Source organism: Eublepharis macularius, chromosome 1 (genome assembly GCF_028583425.1).
Source record: "Eublepharis macularius isolate TG4126 chromosome 1, MPM_Emac_v1.0, whole genome shotgun sequence".
Taxonomy (NCBI): domain Eukaryota; kingdom Metazoa; phylum Chordata; class Lepidosauria; order Squamata; family Eublepharidae; genus Eublepharis; species Eublepharis macularius.
Window position 1 is genome coordinate 192,101,279 of NC_072790.1, and position 12,493 is coordinate 192,113,771.

Here is a 12,493-nt window from a genome sequence, read left to right on the forward strand (position 1 = left end):
GCCATTCTTTCTTCGACATCGTGAGGCTTGCTTTGCCTCGCTCCCACGAGTCTGCTCTTTTCCTTAGCTCCATGGTGTGGCTGATTTACTTTTCTCAGTATAAATGTCAAGTTTTAACAAAATCTTTTAAAAATTAGCGATCCTAGTGTCCAAAATGTCGGGCGTCTTTTCTCTATGGTTTTTACTTGAAGTTTATGCCCTTTCCCTTATCCAAAATGTCCTACTTCTACCCAATTTGAGGTCAAGCCCTTTCCCTTCTTCAAAATGGTGTTCTTCCTCTTCCGGTTCTTCAAAGGCCGCTTCTAGCCAGTCTCTCTTTTGCACTGACACACTTCCGGTTCCTCTTCTCAGCTCAGCGTTTCTCGCGATTTTTCAGCTTTCTCACACTTCGCTATCTCTTTCAAGCCGCAGGTATGTAAACAATCTATTTTCCGCGTTAGCTCTTCTCTAAAAAGTTATTTTCTCTCAATTACTTTGCCGGAACATTCACAGTAAAGTTTTAAATCTTTTGCAATTTTAATCTTCTACTTTAATTCAGTTCTTTTACCAATTTTCCTCTCAGAAAGAGAGATAGCAATCTTTACCTTATTAGTCCTTCTTTACGGGTTGTAATCGCTGTTTCAGTAATTAAAATAATCCAATCTTCCCAATTTGATGTTGAAGCTTGGGTATGGAGGTCTTAAGCCAAAAGCTTGACTCCAGAGCTGCTGCAGAGATCTTTGCCACCCGTCTACGAGCGGGACCTCAAGGCTGGGTGGGTTATCGTTGCGTAGTTCCCCCCCCCCACAGCCAAGATCAACTCACCCTCAGGGTCTTAAGCGTACTTGCCTGTTCTCCGCCTGAGAACAGGGGGCTGCGGGCGATCAGCACCCCACTAGCCCTCACAAACAGCAACACGGACAGCTCAGCTCCCCGAGCTGCGTCAGCCCTCCATATTCCCCAAGCCGGAAGTCCAGGATAAGAAATTCTTTTGTAGTAGCATGGAAGAAGTAATACCCTGGCCTTCCCCTTCCCCCATTCCACTTAGGGATTATTACATATGTTTTTCTAACACAGAGACTAATCACCATGTCAGAAGTCCTATGAAACTTAATGTATGAATGACAGAACGAAAGTCTTTGTTGCTCCAAGTACACATATCAAGCTGTTACTGTGTGTATGTGAAGCCATGCCCAAGGTTCAAAATATGGCAAGCCTCATATCCCTCAGGATAGTCCTTGTTGTCAACAAAAAAAAAGAATGAATATAACTACTGATACAGGAAAGTTGAGTTCCCACAAGTGACAATGATAGATTTGCAACACCCATGGGAAAGATGTCCTTGAATGGGGAATCCCAGCATGCCAGGCGTGAGTCTAATTTTGATATGAGCAATCCCATGAATCTAGAAGTGAGTTAGTAAGAAAAGAAAGATGGCTACCTGACAATTAGTACAAATGGTGCAACAATAATGGTGAACAGGATGCCTACTCACCCACAGCCTATTTAAAGGGGCAAAGATTTGTACAGCAAGTAAACACACACAGTCAATAGAAATAGATATTCTGGCTAAAAATGGTAAAGAAGCTTTGAACCAGAGATGACAAAGCAACACCTTACACAACCACCCACCATTTTGACACTACAGAATTTGGTATCTATTCAGCAGTCTCACTACATTGCCAAGTTAGGTTGTAAAAGAAATCCATGCACACATTAGAAACTATCAACTAAGTGAGCTGACTCATGAATCCAGGACCAACCCAGGAGTCAGAGTTGTACTGTAAAGGTTTTTTTCTTTGTCTAAGTTATATTTTTGTCCTTCCTTGTAAAAAGCTTTGAGTTCGCAGTGGAGAGAAAAACAGGAAATAAAATTAATCAAAATTCATTACTGAGCTCAAAGACATCTTTTAAGAATGCAGGAAACTAACAAATCACACTCTTCCTTAAGTTAAGGGTTAAAGGTGCTCTGAATAAATAAAACCTTAAATATAAAGAAGACTTCATCTTTCCCCTATAGCTACAAAGATCTGGATCAAGCCTTGAAACCTAGACACCTAGGGAAACAAGATACCTATAGCACACAGTAGTTTGACAGAACACAGCAGCAATTCATAAACAATTTTTTTCAGGATTCTGTATTTTAAAAATCTAGTCTCCTAAAAGGGGACAGAGAGAGAACAGATGGGCACTATTAGCCACATCTCCGTAGTTTTACTATTCCAAATGCATAAAAAGATTCCAGCATCAGCCCTCCTTTCATTCCCATTTTTTTTACTGTGCTATTACTTTTAACAAACATTTTAACAAGTATTGCTCTTCTTGATATTAAAAAAAATGAACATACCAAACATTTTGCTGCTATTCCTCAAACTTAGTAATTGAACAATATCATCTTTCAGAGAACATTTCACTCAAGGTCATGCTTGTGCAGCTCATTCAAATAATCCAAAAAAAGATGATGGGTTGGATCCTGTGGATCTGTTCCACGAACTGAAGCCCTCTTCCCTGACACAAGAATCCCTCCCCAGATGCCAAAGGCTCTTCCACAGGTGCATCAGAGGAGGGCTCCTTATGCTAGGGAAATACAAAGCCATTACTGGTACAGGATCCAACACAGTAGTTAAGAAATAACTATTTCACTCAGCATGACCATCCCGATTGAAGAACTGCTGGGGACTGCAGTCCTATGAGAGTGCTGAAAATTCCATTTGGTGGCCTCAGAATGCCAGTTCCCGTTTTCTTCGGCAAAGGGAGCCCTGGGGTGCCAGTTTAGGCGTGGAAGGCAAATATATATTGGCAGTTTACACTGGAACACAAAGGTATCATCATCTAAACATCTCCATTCTGAAATTTTTCACTGATGCTGTCTCTTTGCAGTGCTTTAGAGTGAAATACAATACTCTGGTTTGCGTGAAATCCACAACCGCCACCAAGGTCCACACAGTATTTAGCTTGTGTTAAGAAAAGAAGTTAATAGGGCTGCCCCAACAACTCCATTTTAAAATAGATATAGTAACTATTTTCTCAGTATTAGTATAGGTGGATTTAGATGCAATTCACTTTTGCTTAGTGCAGAACCAAATTCATGACAGACTGAAAACAGCATCCCTGTGTCCATTTCTCTCCCTCATCTCTGTAGTAGTAGTACTTCAAATTCTGCCCCTTCAACACAGTACCAAACAAAAGGCAGAAAACAAAGGCAGAATTTGAAGTATTTCCCGGAAAACAAAAACATAATTAATTAAAGGACAACATTAAGGACTAACGGATAATATGAACTTGGTTGTATTTACCTTGGACTGATTACACTTGATTTATATTTCAGATCTTAGAAAAGATTTCTTGGTGATGATTATTGTACTCTGAAATGTATTATGTCATATTTATTGTACTGAAATAGGAATGGAAGATCTTTACACTTTGAGCACTTTTAGCACTGTCAGTTTAAAATTATAAAAATTTTAAAATTTTAGAAAAAAAGATTTTCATCAAAGTCTTTGTAACAGCTATTTTTCTTGGGGGAGTTTACTCCTTTAGTTGTGCATAGTAAGGCACCGAGAAAGCCTTTTGTGTTGAGTGACTCTTAACCACTACACCAAACTGGCTCTCTTGAAGACTATTTTTAAAAATATTTTATTTTACTTCTTCTCACTGAGACTTTTGTATATATTGGGCTCAGTTTCTCAAGCTTTTCTTCACATGAAGGGTCCAGAGGCTTTTTGAAAAATTAAATATGCTATAGCTTTCAAGTCTACTCAGAACCACAGTTGCAAACAGTGGGTTGCATTCCATGACCTGTCAGCACTTGAAATCTTCCCAGCTCTCCCCACTCCCATCAGCAATTTCTGACCCTAAAAAAGTTTATTTCTAGTGTCATAGGACCCACATGCAGTAACAGTCATGTGGGTTGGAAGGCTGTAAGAGGCAACAGATAAAGACATTGCCCTGTGGAGCTCTGCTGACTGAAGAGGCAGAAGGCAAAAATCCTTTTCCCTCTCCCCACTGCAGCCTCCTGATCCATATGGCTATTATCCCAAATGGGTCCTATGATTTCAAGAATAAACTTCCCAGGGACAGAAACGGCTGCTGCAGGGAGGGGAAAGATGGGAAGATCATGGATTCTTAGGCCCATGCCCTGGATCCATCCTTGTGATTTTGATTGTTAAGCAAAAATACTGGTGCAAATGTTAACACTAACTATGGTTAGTTCTTAAATTTAGCAGAGGGTAGACATGGGCATCCATGAGATTCTCCCTATATCCTACCCATGGTTAGATCTCAGAACATTAGATTTTCTTCAGTCTATGGAAGTGTATACATTTACAAACTTTGCAGTATATTGGTCATATTGCAGTATGAACATCTACACCATGAAACATTTCCACATATTCTATGTAAGGGAAAATTGTCCCACCCACCATCCATACCAGCAGCTTAGTTTTAGGACTGTACATACACAGAACGTATTCATCAACATGTTTTTGGCAAAAGCAAAATCCTGTTAGCACAACAGTGAACTCTGAACATCCACAAATTTGTTCATCAGTAATTAGCTAGTCCCAAATGATTTTAGCAATTTAAAATATATATATTTATGCTTACCAAATACTATTGCTTTAGCAAAAGGAGGAAACAATTCTGTATGCCTGAATAAGTGTTTATGAATCTGCCAGAGTTCTTTGTGCAATTTCTTAAAGTCACTGTATCTCTTCCAAACGACTATCTGAAGCAAAAACAGAAAACAAAAAACACCCATGAGGCAATTAAGTTATTCCTGCTAAATGAGTATTTACAAAAGTATAGCAGAAACCAACACAGTAGTTTATTATAGGTGCCCAATAAAATCTTTTTTTTTTAAATCACTAAAATCTTTAGGTCAAGCTATTAAAAAACCCTAAATGTTAATGTTAACCATTTTCTTTTCCAACCCTTCCAAGTTTTCTCCCAAAGGATAATCATTGTACTAAGCAAAGTTGTTATCCAGTAACAGTCCACAAACTACTTACACATGTGAATAAGGAGTTCATCCATGTGTACATTTCTATGTGCATATTTTCAGTACCAGCAATCCTTCTATACTTTTTAATTTGGGAAAGATTGGGTATGCTTGCCTATAAATGTAATAATGTATACCATTCCTCATTTTTGTTCATATAAATGGGTGGGACTTACAAACTTGAGAAGATTTCTGACAATTGTCTGAACCACGCCTACAGCAGTGTCCACACAAGCCCTCTCTTGTTAAATTTTACCCCTGTCAATCACTGTCCTACAAAGATTATCTTCACGCATTTCATATTCATATGCATTTCCTCCCGCAGATTTGTAAGCTTCAGCTTCTTTCCCCAAATAACCAAAGTGATTGGCTTTAAGTTATTATTTTTTTAAGTAGATAAAACTGACAGAGTAGACAAGATTAACAAACTGCTGTCCTAAGAAGAGTTAAGCCCATTGACTTCAACTCTGTTTAGGACAGCAGCATAAGTAAAAAAGGTATCCATAAACACAGGCACTACCATCCCCACTCCCCAACTGTAAATGGGCCAATCACAGCAAAGAAAAATGGGCCTATCATAGCAAAGAGGACCAAAGCCTTCCATCCAGACCAATCATTTTAAAGTACGTGCCACTTTAAAGCTGGTTTGTAAATAGCAATTCCTCTGGTCAGTTCACCTAGAGAGTAAAAATTACCTCTAGGGAAAACAGGCAAGGGAAGATTCACAGAAGTAGGTTCTTTTAGGCCACAAATAGATAAATCTATTGGTCTTTAAGGTGCTACTAGACCTGATCTTACTGTTCTACTAGAGACCAACATAGCTCCCCACCTGAAATAGAGAAGTGTGGGCAGACTGGCTAGTAAACTCTTTGTGAGTAAGCACTTTTATGGACCTATTGGCAAGGCCACTTTAGTAAAATATCAGTTTTTGAGTGATAAAAAACAAAAAGGAGGAGGGGCTAATCAAGGTTAACAGTTGACAGATAATTTGAACTGGGCTTGGTTCTTGAACAAAAATCAAAAGCAGACTGCACTGGGGAAGGGGGAGGCAAGCAAGAGCTCCAGCATTCAGGGAGTGAAGGATTCAGCGGCCTGTCCACAACCTTGCCTTTCTCTAATGGTTACTACCCCTCCACCCACTCCCCATGCATCAGTATTTCTTATTGTCTTAAAAAAATTGGGTTTGGTAAAACGAAACATACATGCCATGTAAGCTAAGATATACAAAATCCCTCTATTTGCATGATTTATTCCTGTTGCCTTTTGAATCTGAGTGACCTTGGTACATAATCTGAATTGCTTTCTTAATCTAACCCAACATACACAGCTCCAGCTATAAGGAACAGTGTATGTAGCATGGTGCACACAACATCCCCATGCATTTACTGAATACACAGGAAGGAAGAGTGGGAGCGCAAACACCCGGTTGTCTCCACTGAACACCATCTGTGCACCAAGCTTCTATAATAACAAGGCAAATTATTTCAACACAACTGTACTAGCTACTGTCAGGCCAATTTCATTCATCCCCACATTTTAACATCAGATGATCCATGTGGAAAAATGGCAGATTTTTTTCTGGCAGCCAACATCCATGTGGAAAAATGGCAGATTTTTTTCTGGCAGCCAACATCCTTTGCATCTGGCCCAAAGTGTATTTTTCTTTATAAACTTTGGTTTTCAAAGTATGGCCAACATGTATGGCAAACAGTATTTAATTTGAGAAACTGTTTGTGTACAATAGTAGCAGGAAGAGGAGGAATTTTTGTTGTCCAAAACTACAGTGGGCTTGGTTTCAATTTCCAATTACTTATGAGGGAAGGAAACTCTCAATAGTATGAGATAAAGTCTTTCTGCTTAAAATCAATCAAATCTGCACTATTTGTGACCCACCAAACCAAACACAAGGTACCAGCCATGTAACAGACCTCCTTGCTTCACTACCAGCCAAGGATAGCAAAAATCAGGGAGGTATTTCTAAGCCACTGTATACTGGTGGGATTTGTTCAGCTTTTTGCATCACAAAAATGGCACAGACCTGGAGCACAGAGACATGGGAAAAGAAAGAATGGATCCATTCTACCATCAAGCACTAAACTATTCAGTAGCCTTTAGGAAGGGGTGAAGAAGATGAAAGGAAAAAGAAAAAACACAAAGACTAACAGCGCAATCCTAAAAAGCCCCGTCTAAGCCCATTGATTCCAATGGGTTTTGACTGGAATTACTCTTCTTAAGATTGCACTGAAAATTAATGAGACATGTTTAGACTTTCAGCATATTTATGAGATGAGTGCTTGTACAACAGCTGTGATTCTAGGACATGGATTTTAATTTAAATGTGTGTACTTGCACTAAGATATAGATTTTCAGATTGAAGCAGCAGCAATGGGAGGTGCCAGATAAATATAAGCTTGCAAAATAAATTTGCTATTGAATATATTATTCCTGGTTATTTACAGTCTAGTTCATTAAAAAGTTACAATGATAATGATCTTCAGTCACCAAGCTGTAAACTTTTTCCAGCTAGTCATGTACAAGAGTGACTTCTACCTCTCAGAAGGAAATTCTGTTCCTTGCTTTGCTTTAGCAACAGCAGCAAAAAAAAAACAAAGCTCCAAACACTTAGCAGAGAGAGGAACGTGAGAGCATTCTGATCAGAGCAGTATCTGAATGCACTAATTTCTTTCATTACTTAACAGAGTGTTATTTTCTGCCTTTCAGTGGGTGCCTGTGCTGTCCAAAACAAAAGCATGCCCCAAAAGGCATGTTCAGAAACTACTTCATGCTTACAAGCGAATATGTAAGATTCCACACTATTTGAATGTGTGGGAATCCCTTCCACTGTGAAATAGAACCCACTAGCGAATGAACATTCAATCTCACTGGTTCTCCTACTGCCTGCTACCTGTGAAGGAAGGGGTATAGCTCAAAATCCTTTTATGATCTTACTGTAAGGCAAAGTAACATTTTCACAGCTGATAGCCATTGTGGTATTGTGGTTAGAGTGTCAGACTGGGATCTGGAAGATGCAGGTTCAAATACCCATTCTGCCATAGAAGGCTGCTGGATAACCTTGGCTAGTTACATTCTCTGCCCAGCCTACCTCACGGGGTTGTTGTTGTGCAGATAAAATGGAAGAGGGGAGAATGATGTTGTAAGTTTCTTTTGGTCCTAATTGGGAAGAAAAGTAGGGTAGAAATATTTAAATTATTTATTTCAAGTTTCAGTCCATGTTATTAAAAATTTCCCGATACCAAAAGAATTGTATATGAGGAGCCTCTTTGCTTAGGATGAACAGATAATATATGGGGTGGGGGGGAGCTATCAGCAATATCCATGTTCACACTAAAGCTATTGCCATAAAACCAGCATCCAAAATAGTGAAGCCACACAACTGAGAATTTTGCATCCTACAGGAAACAACTGAATCCTGCTTGAAAGTTTTCTGTTTTACCAAGAAAAAATTAGAAACCAGCCTGACACAGTAAACCTTTATAAGAGCTATCTTTGGGGCTGCAATAGTGTTTCGTAGATACCACAATTATTATTTAACACCACCTTTATGAATTAAACATTTCCAAGTTGTTTTACAAAGTATGGCATTTTAGCTTTCAGGAGTGGGCAGAATCTTTGCAAACTACTGAAGGCATAGCAAAAATTCATAGTAGAACATGAATGGAACATAGCAAAAATTCCATGGTTTTGCTATGACATTGACAACACAGAACAGAATACAAACCAAAACTGTAAGATCAAAAAGGGCAGCAGCTTTCTGCTTCAAATAAGTATGCTTAACACTGAACCATGCAATACCCTAGCTGAAAATACAAAGTTTGCCTCATGAATGAAGTATGCCATTTCCACAAAATGAAGATAACAGCAACATTTTTCAGACACATACAGTTCAAGATACTAGAAAAGACTGATCATCAGCCTAGAACAAAACAGATCTAACAGAGTTCAAAATTAATTTAGTAGCCTAGATGTGTCATAAAAATTTCAAAGAGATCACAGAATCCTAGAGTTGGAAGGTACCTCCACTCCAGAGTCATCCAGTCCAACCTCTGCATAATGCAGAAATTCACAACTACCTCCCCCCCATACCCTCAGTGATCCCTACTCCATGCCCAAAAGATGACAAAACACCATCAGGATCCCTAGCCAAACTGGCCTGGGGAAAATTGCTTCCTGACCCCAAAATGGTGATTGGCATTACCCTGGACATGTAAGAAGGGGCCACAAGAACTAAGCACTGATGTAATCCTTCCTGCCCTCCCTCTCATGATCTGCCTAGGTTCACAGAATAAGCATTGCTGTCTGATGGCCATCTAGCCTCTGCTTAAAACCTCTAAAGAAGGACAACCCACCACCTCCCAAGGAAGCCTGTTCCCCTGAGGGACCCCTCTAACTGTCAGGAAGTTCTTCCTAATGTTTAGTCGAAAAGTCTTTTGATTTAATTTCAACCCATTAGTTCTGGTCTGACCTTCTGGGTCAGCGGAAAACAAGATCGCACCATCCTCTATATGATGTTGAAAAAGAAAACATAAAAGATTTTAAGACCCATAACGAATGAGCAGGAAAAAGATCTGATGGTCCAGTTTTACTCCTGAACAGAAGCAGTATAAATTGATCGGTTATCAAATATCAAAATAACATTTTTGATCCTGATGAATGATACAGATCCAGCAACCATCCATAAATCCTCAAGTTGATATCTGCTTTATTTTTTTTAGAAAGCTCTCCTACATCTACAATAAATATGTGATCTAACCAGATTCAAAAAGTACAAAATTCTGTCCATGGGGAAAATAAGAGACTGTTAAAAGCACAATGCATCTTTCCTTACAGAAAAGATGCTGTTTCTTTCAAATTATTTCTGCAATACAATACAGCAAACACTGAAGATGTGCAGGTCATAGAATAACACTGCAATCCTATATGAAATTATTCCAGTCTAAACTCACTGAAATCAATCAGCTTGAATGGAGTGACTCTGCATAGGATTGCACTGCAAGACATTTTGCAATTTGTATCTTAACACTTTCCAGTGCCACTTTCCTGTTCAGTAGGAATGTGGTGCCATAGAATCCACCCTTTGAAGCAGCCATTTTCTCCAGGGGAACTGATCTCTGTTGTCTGGAAATCAGCTGTAATTCCAGGAGAACTCTAGCCCCCACCTGGAGGCTGGCAAACCTATCTGAACTGTTTTCTACCAGTTTTCTCCTTCCTACCTCCTCCTCTAAAGTAGAAATTAGTTCTCATTTATCAAATTCTGTTTTGCACCCTTCACCTCGATCCCATTCATCTTACTGTGATCCATCTACTAAGCCTCTTTTTTTCTTCTTTGTCTGCTGCTCAGTACTAGCTACAGCTGCCATATTTTATGACCTTTTACACATGCACACAAACACACAGCATGTGAGGGGGGGGGGCAGAAATAGCCACTATATGTAAAAAAAACATGGAAACCATCAGGAGAAGCAGGTATGTACGGAGGCTGACATTTCCAATTGTCAAATGGACAAACTGTGAGACCTGCCAATACAATTAGCAGTGGTATTCAGTAAATATTAAGCAAAAGCAAAACATTCTGTTTGAGCTTTCTTGCTTAATAATACAAAATTGTCCTAATATATAAAAGGCAAGATGTATTGGCGATGACTCACTTTTTATCCCCACGCAGGCATCCTCATGGGGATAAGAAGTGCATCGTTGGCAACACGGCTTGCCTTTTCGCCACCACAGCAGCCTCCTTGGGGTCCAGTGCAGTGGCATAGTCCTCCAGAGGGCCCAAGGAGGCCAGGTACAGTGGCGGGAAAGTCCAGTGCAGTGGCGCAGCCCTCCAGAGGCCATTTTCTAAGGCTTGGTTGCTACTTGCTAGTCAATTTATAAGAGAAGCCTTGCCCTCCATCCCCTCCAACTTTTCTCTCATCTCTGAAAACTATTATTAAGTATGAGGAAGAAGAAAAGAAAGAACATCTACAGCAGATATTTGACTTGTGAGAAACTGGGCCATTAGGACTATTAGCCTTCAATACCCAAATCTTTTCCAAAAACCTAAATAGCAAATATAACAAGAGATAGTTTTAGTATCTTGAAATTCTGATTCGAATCATGATCCTCTCTTTTTATTTCAGATCTATGCATTCTCCTTTGCAAATACAGATGACACCAATGTATGCCTACTTTTGTGCCACACCTAACTTAAAATTTACTAGGCAAAGTCAATGATGTTACTTCTTTTAAAAAAATAAGAACAAGAAACAATATCTGCAAAAGCGCAAACAAGTTACCTCCTGGACATCCTCTGGATTTCTTCGTGAAACAATCTGAAAAATGAAAGCAGAAAAACCATCAATGAATACATGAACCTGCCTTATACTGAATCAGACCATCAGTCTATCAAGGTCAGTAATGTCTACTCAGACTGGCAATGGCAGTGGCTCTCCAGGGTCTCAAGGCAGAGGTCTTTCATATCACCTACTAACTCAGCCTTTAAATTGGAAATGCTGAGGACTGAATCTGGAACCATCTGCATGCAAAGCAGGTGCTCCACCACCGAGCCATGGCCCCTCCCTTTCTTAATGAGTTTTTAAAAAACAAGAGTACCTGGCTTTTTAATACAAGTAAAAATTCTATGCAGGACTCGGTCTTGACAGGATCAAGATCATAGGTGCTAGTTTCCCAGCCATCGTGGGACTCGGCCTCGTGCCTCCCCACGTATCTGCTCTTTTCCTTAAATCCGTTTTGACTTCTTTTATTCTTCTCTTCTTTCAATATTTTTAAATGTCTCTTATTTGGCAATTAAAAATATTGAAGGAACAAATCATCATCATACGCAGCCTCAAATCTCTGTAAAACTGTGCATGCATTACAATCCTTTCAGCTTGTATGTGCTCTATTAGCAAGAACATAAAAATAACACAAAACTGAAAGGCAAATCAGTAATGAAATGAAGTTGCTGTTCTGGGGGCAGCCACTTTCTATCTCCTTCAGGAAACTTTTCCACAGTGGCATATCTATTGTGTAAGCCTTGTGTATGGCAAGAGATTTGGGGGCATGTTCTAGGATAGTGTTTCTCAATCAGGGCTCTACAGGACATCACCAGGGATTCCTCATGAAATCTTGGAATAAATAAATAATTTTTTTGAAAATTCCAAATACCCCTCGAAATTCAGTCAACAAAGTACAATAATGAACAACAGTTAGGACATTCAGTGAAAGAGATACAATAGGATATGGTAGCAGAAAATTTGAAAAACAAGCATAAAACTAAGCATCAAGATGGAATCTTTCTTACCCATAGTGTTATTGTCTTTTTAGTTAAAACTTATATATAGACTTTATAGTTGTAAATTGGAAATTTATTGCTACTGACTTCCGGTTTGGGATCCATGAAGGTCTAACGCAGTTCAGGGAGCTGAGCTGTCCGAGTTGCTGTTTGTAGGGCTGGAGGGATGCAAACTGCCCGTAGCCCCGTTCTCAGGCAAGTACAGGCAAGTACGCTCAAGACCT

At 39.4% G+C, this 12,493-nt stretch overlaps 1 protein-coding gene across 3 annotated transcripts in view; it reads right to left on the reverse strand.

The window, feature by feature from the left end:
* RPS6KC1 (ribosomal protein S6 kinase C1) overlaps positions 1-12,493 on the reverse strand; it is a 142,385-nt gene that overhangs the window by 107,541 nt on the left and 22,351 nt on the right. For 2 of the 3 annotated variants that reach the window (XM_054981781.1, XM_054981773.1), the window contains exons 2-3: positions 11,272-11,307; positions 4,585-4,705 (exon numbers count right to left, since the gene is read on the reverse strand). In XM_054981781.1, coding sequence (XP_054837756.1) covers positions 4,585-4,705; positions 11,272-11,307 — 157 coding nt within the window. Of the gene's footprint in view, positions 1-4,584; positions 4,706-11,271; positions 11,308-12,493 lie in introns of those variants that run through there. The other variant, XM_054981790.1, reaches the window with a different exon arrangement.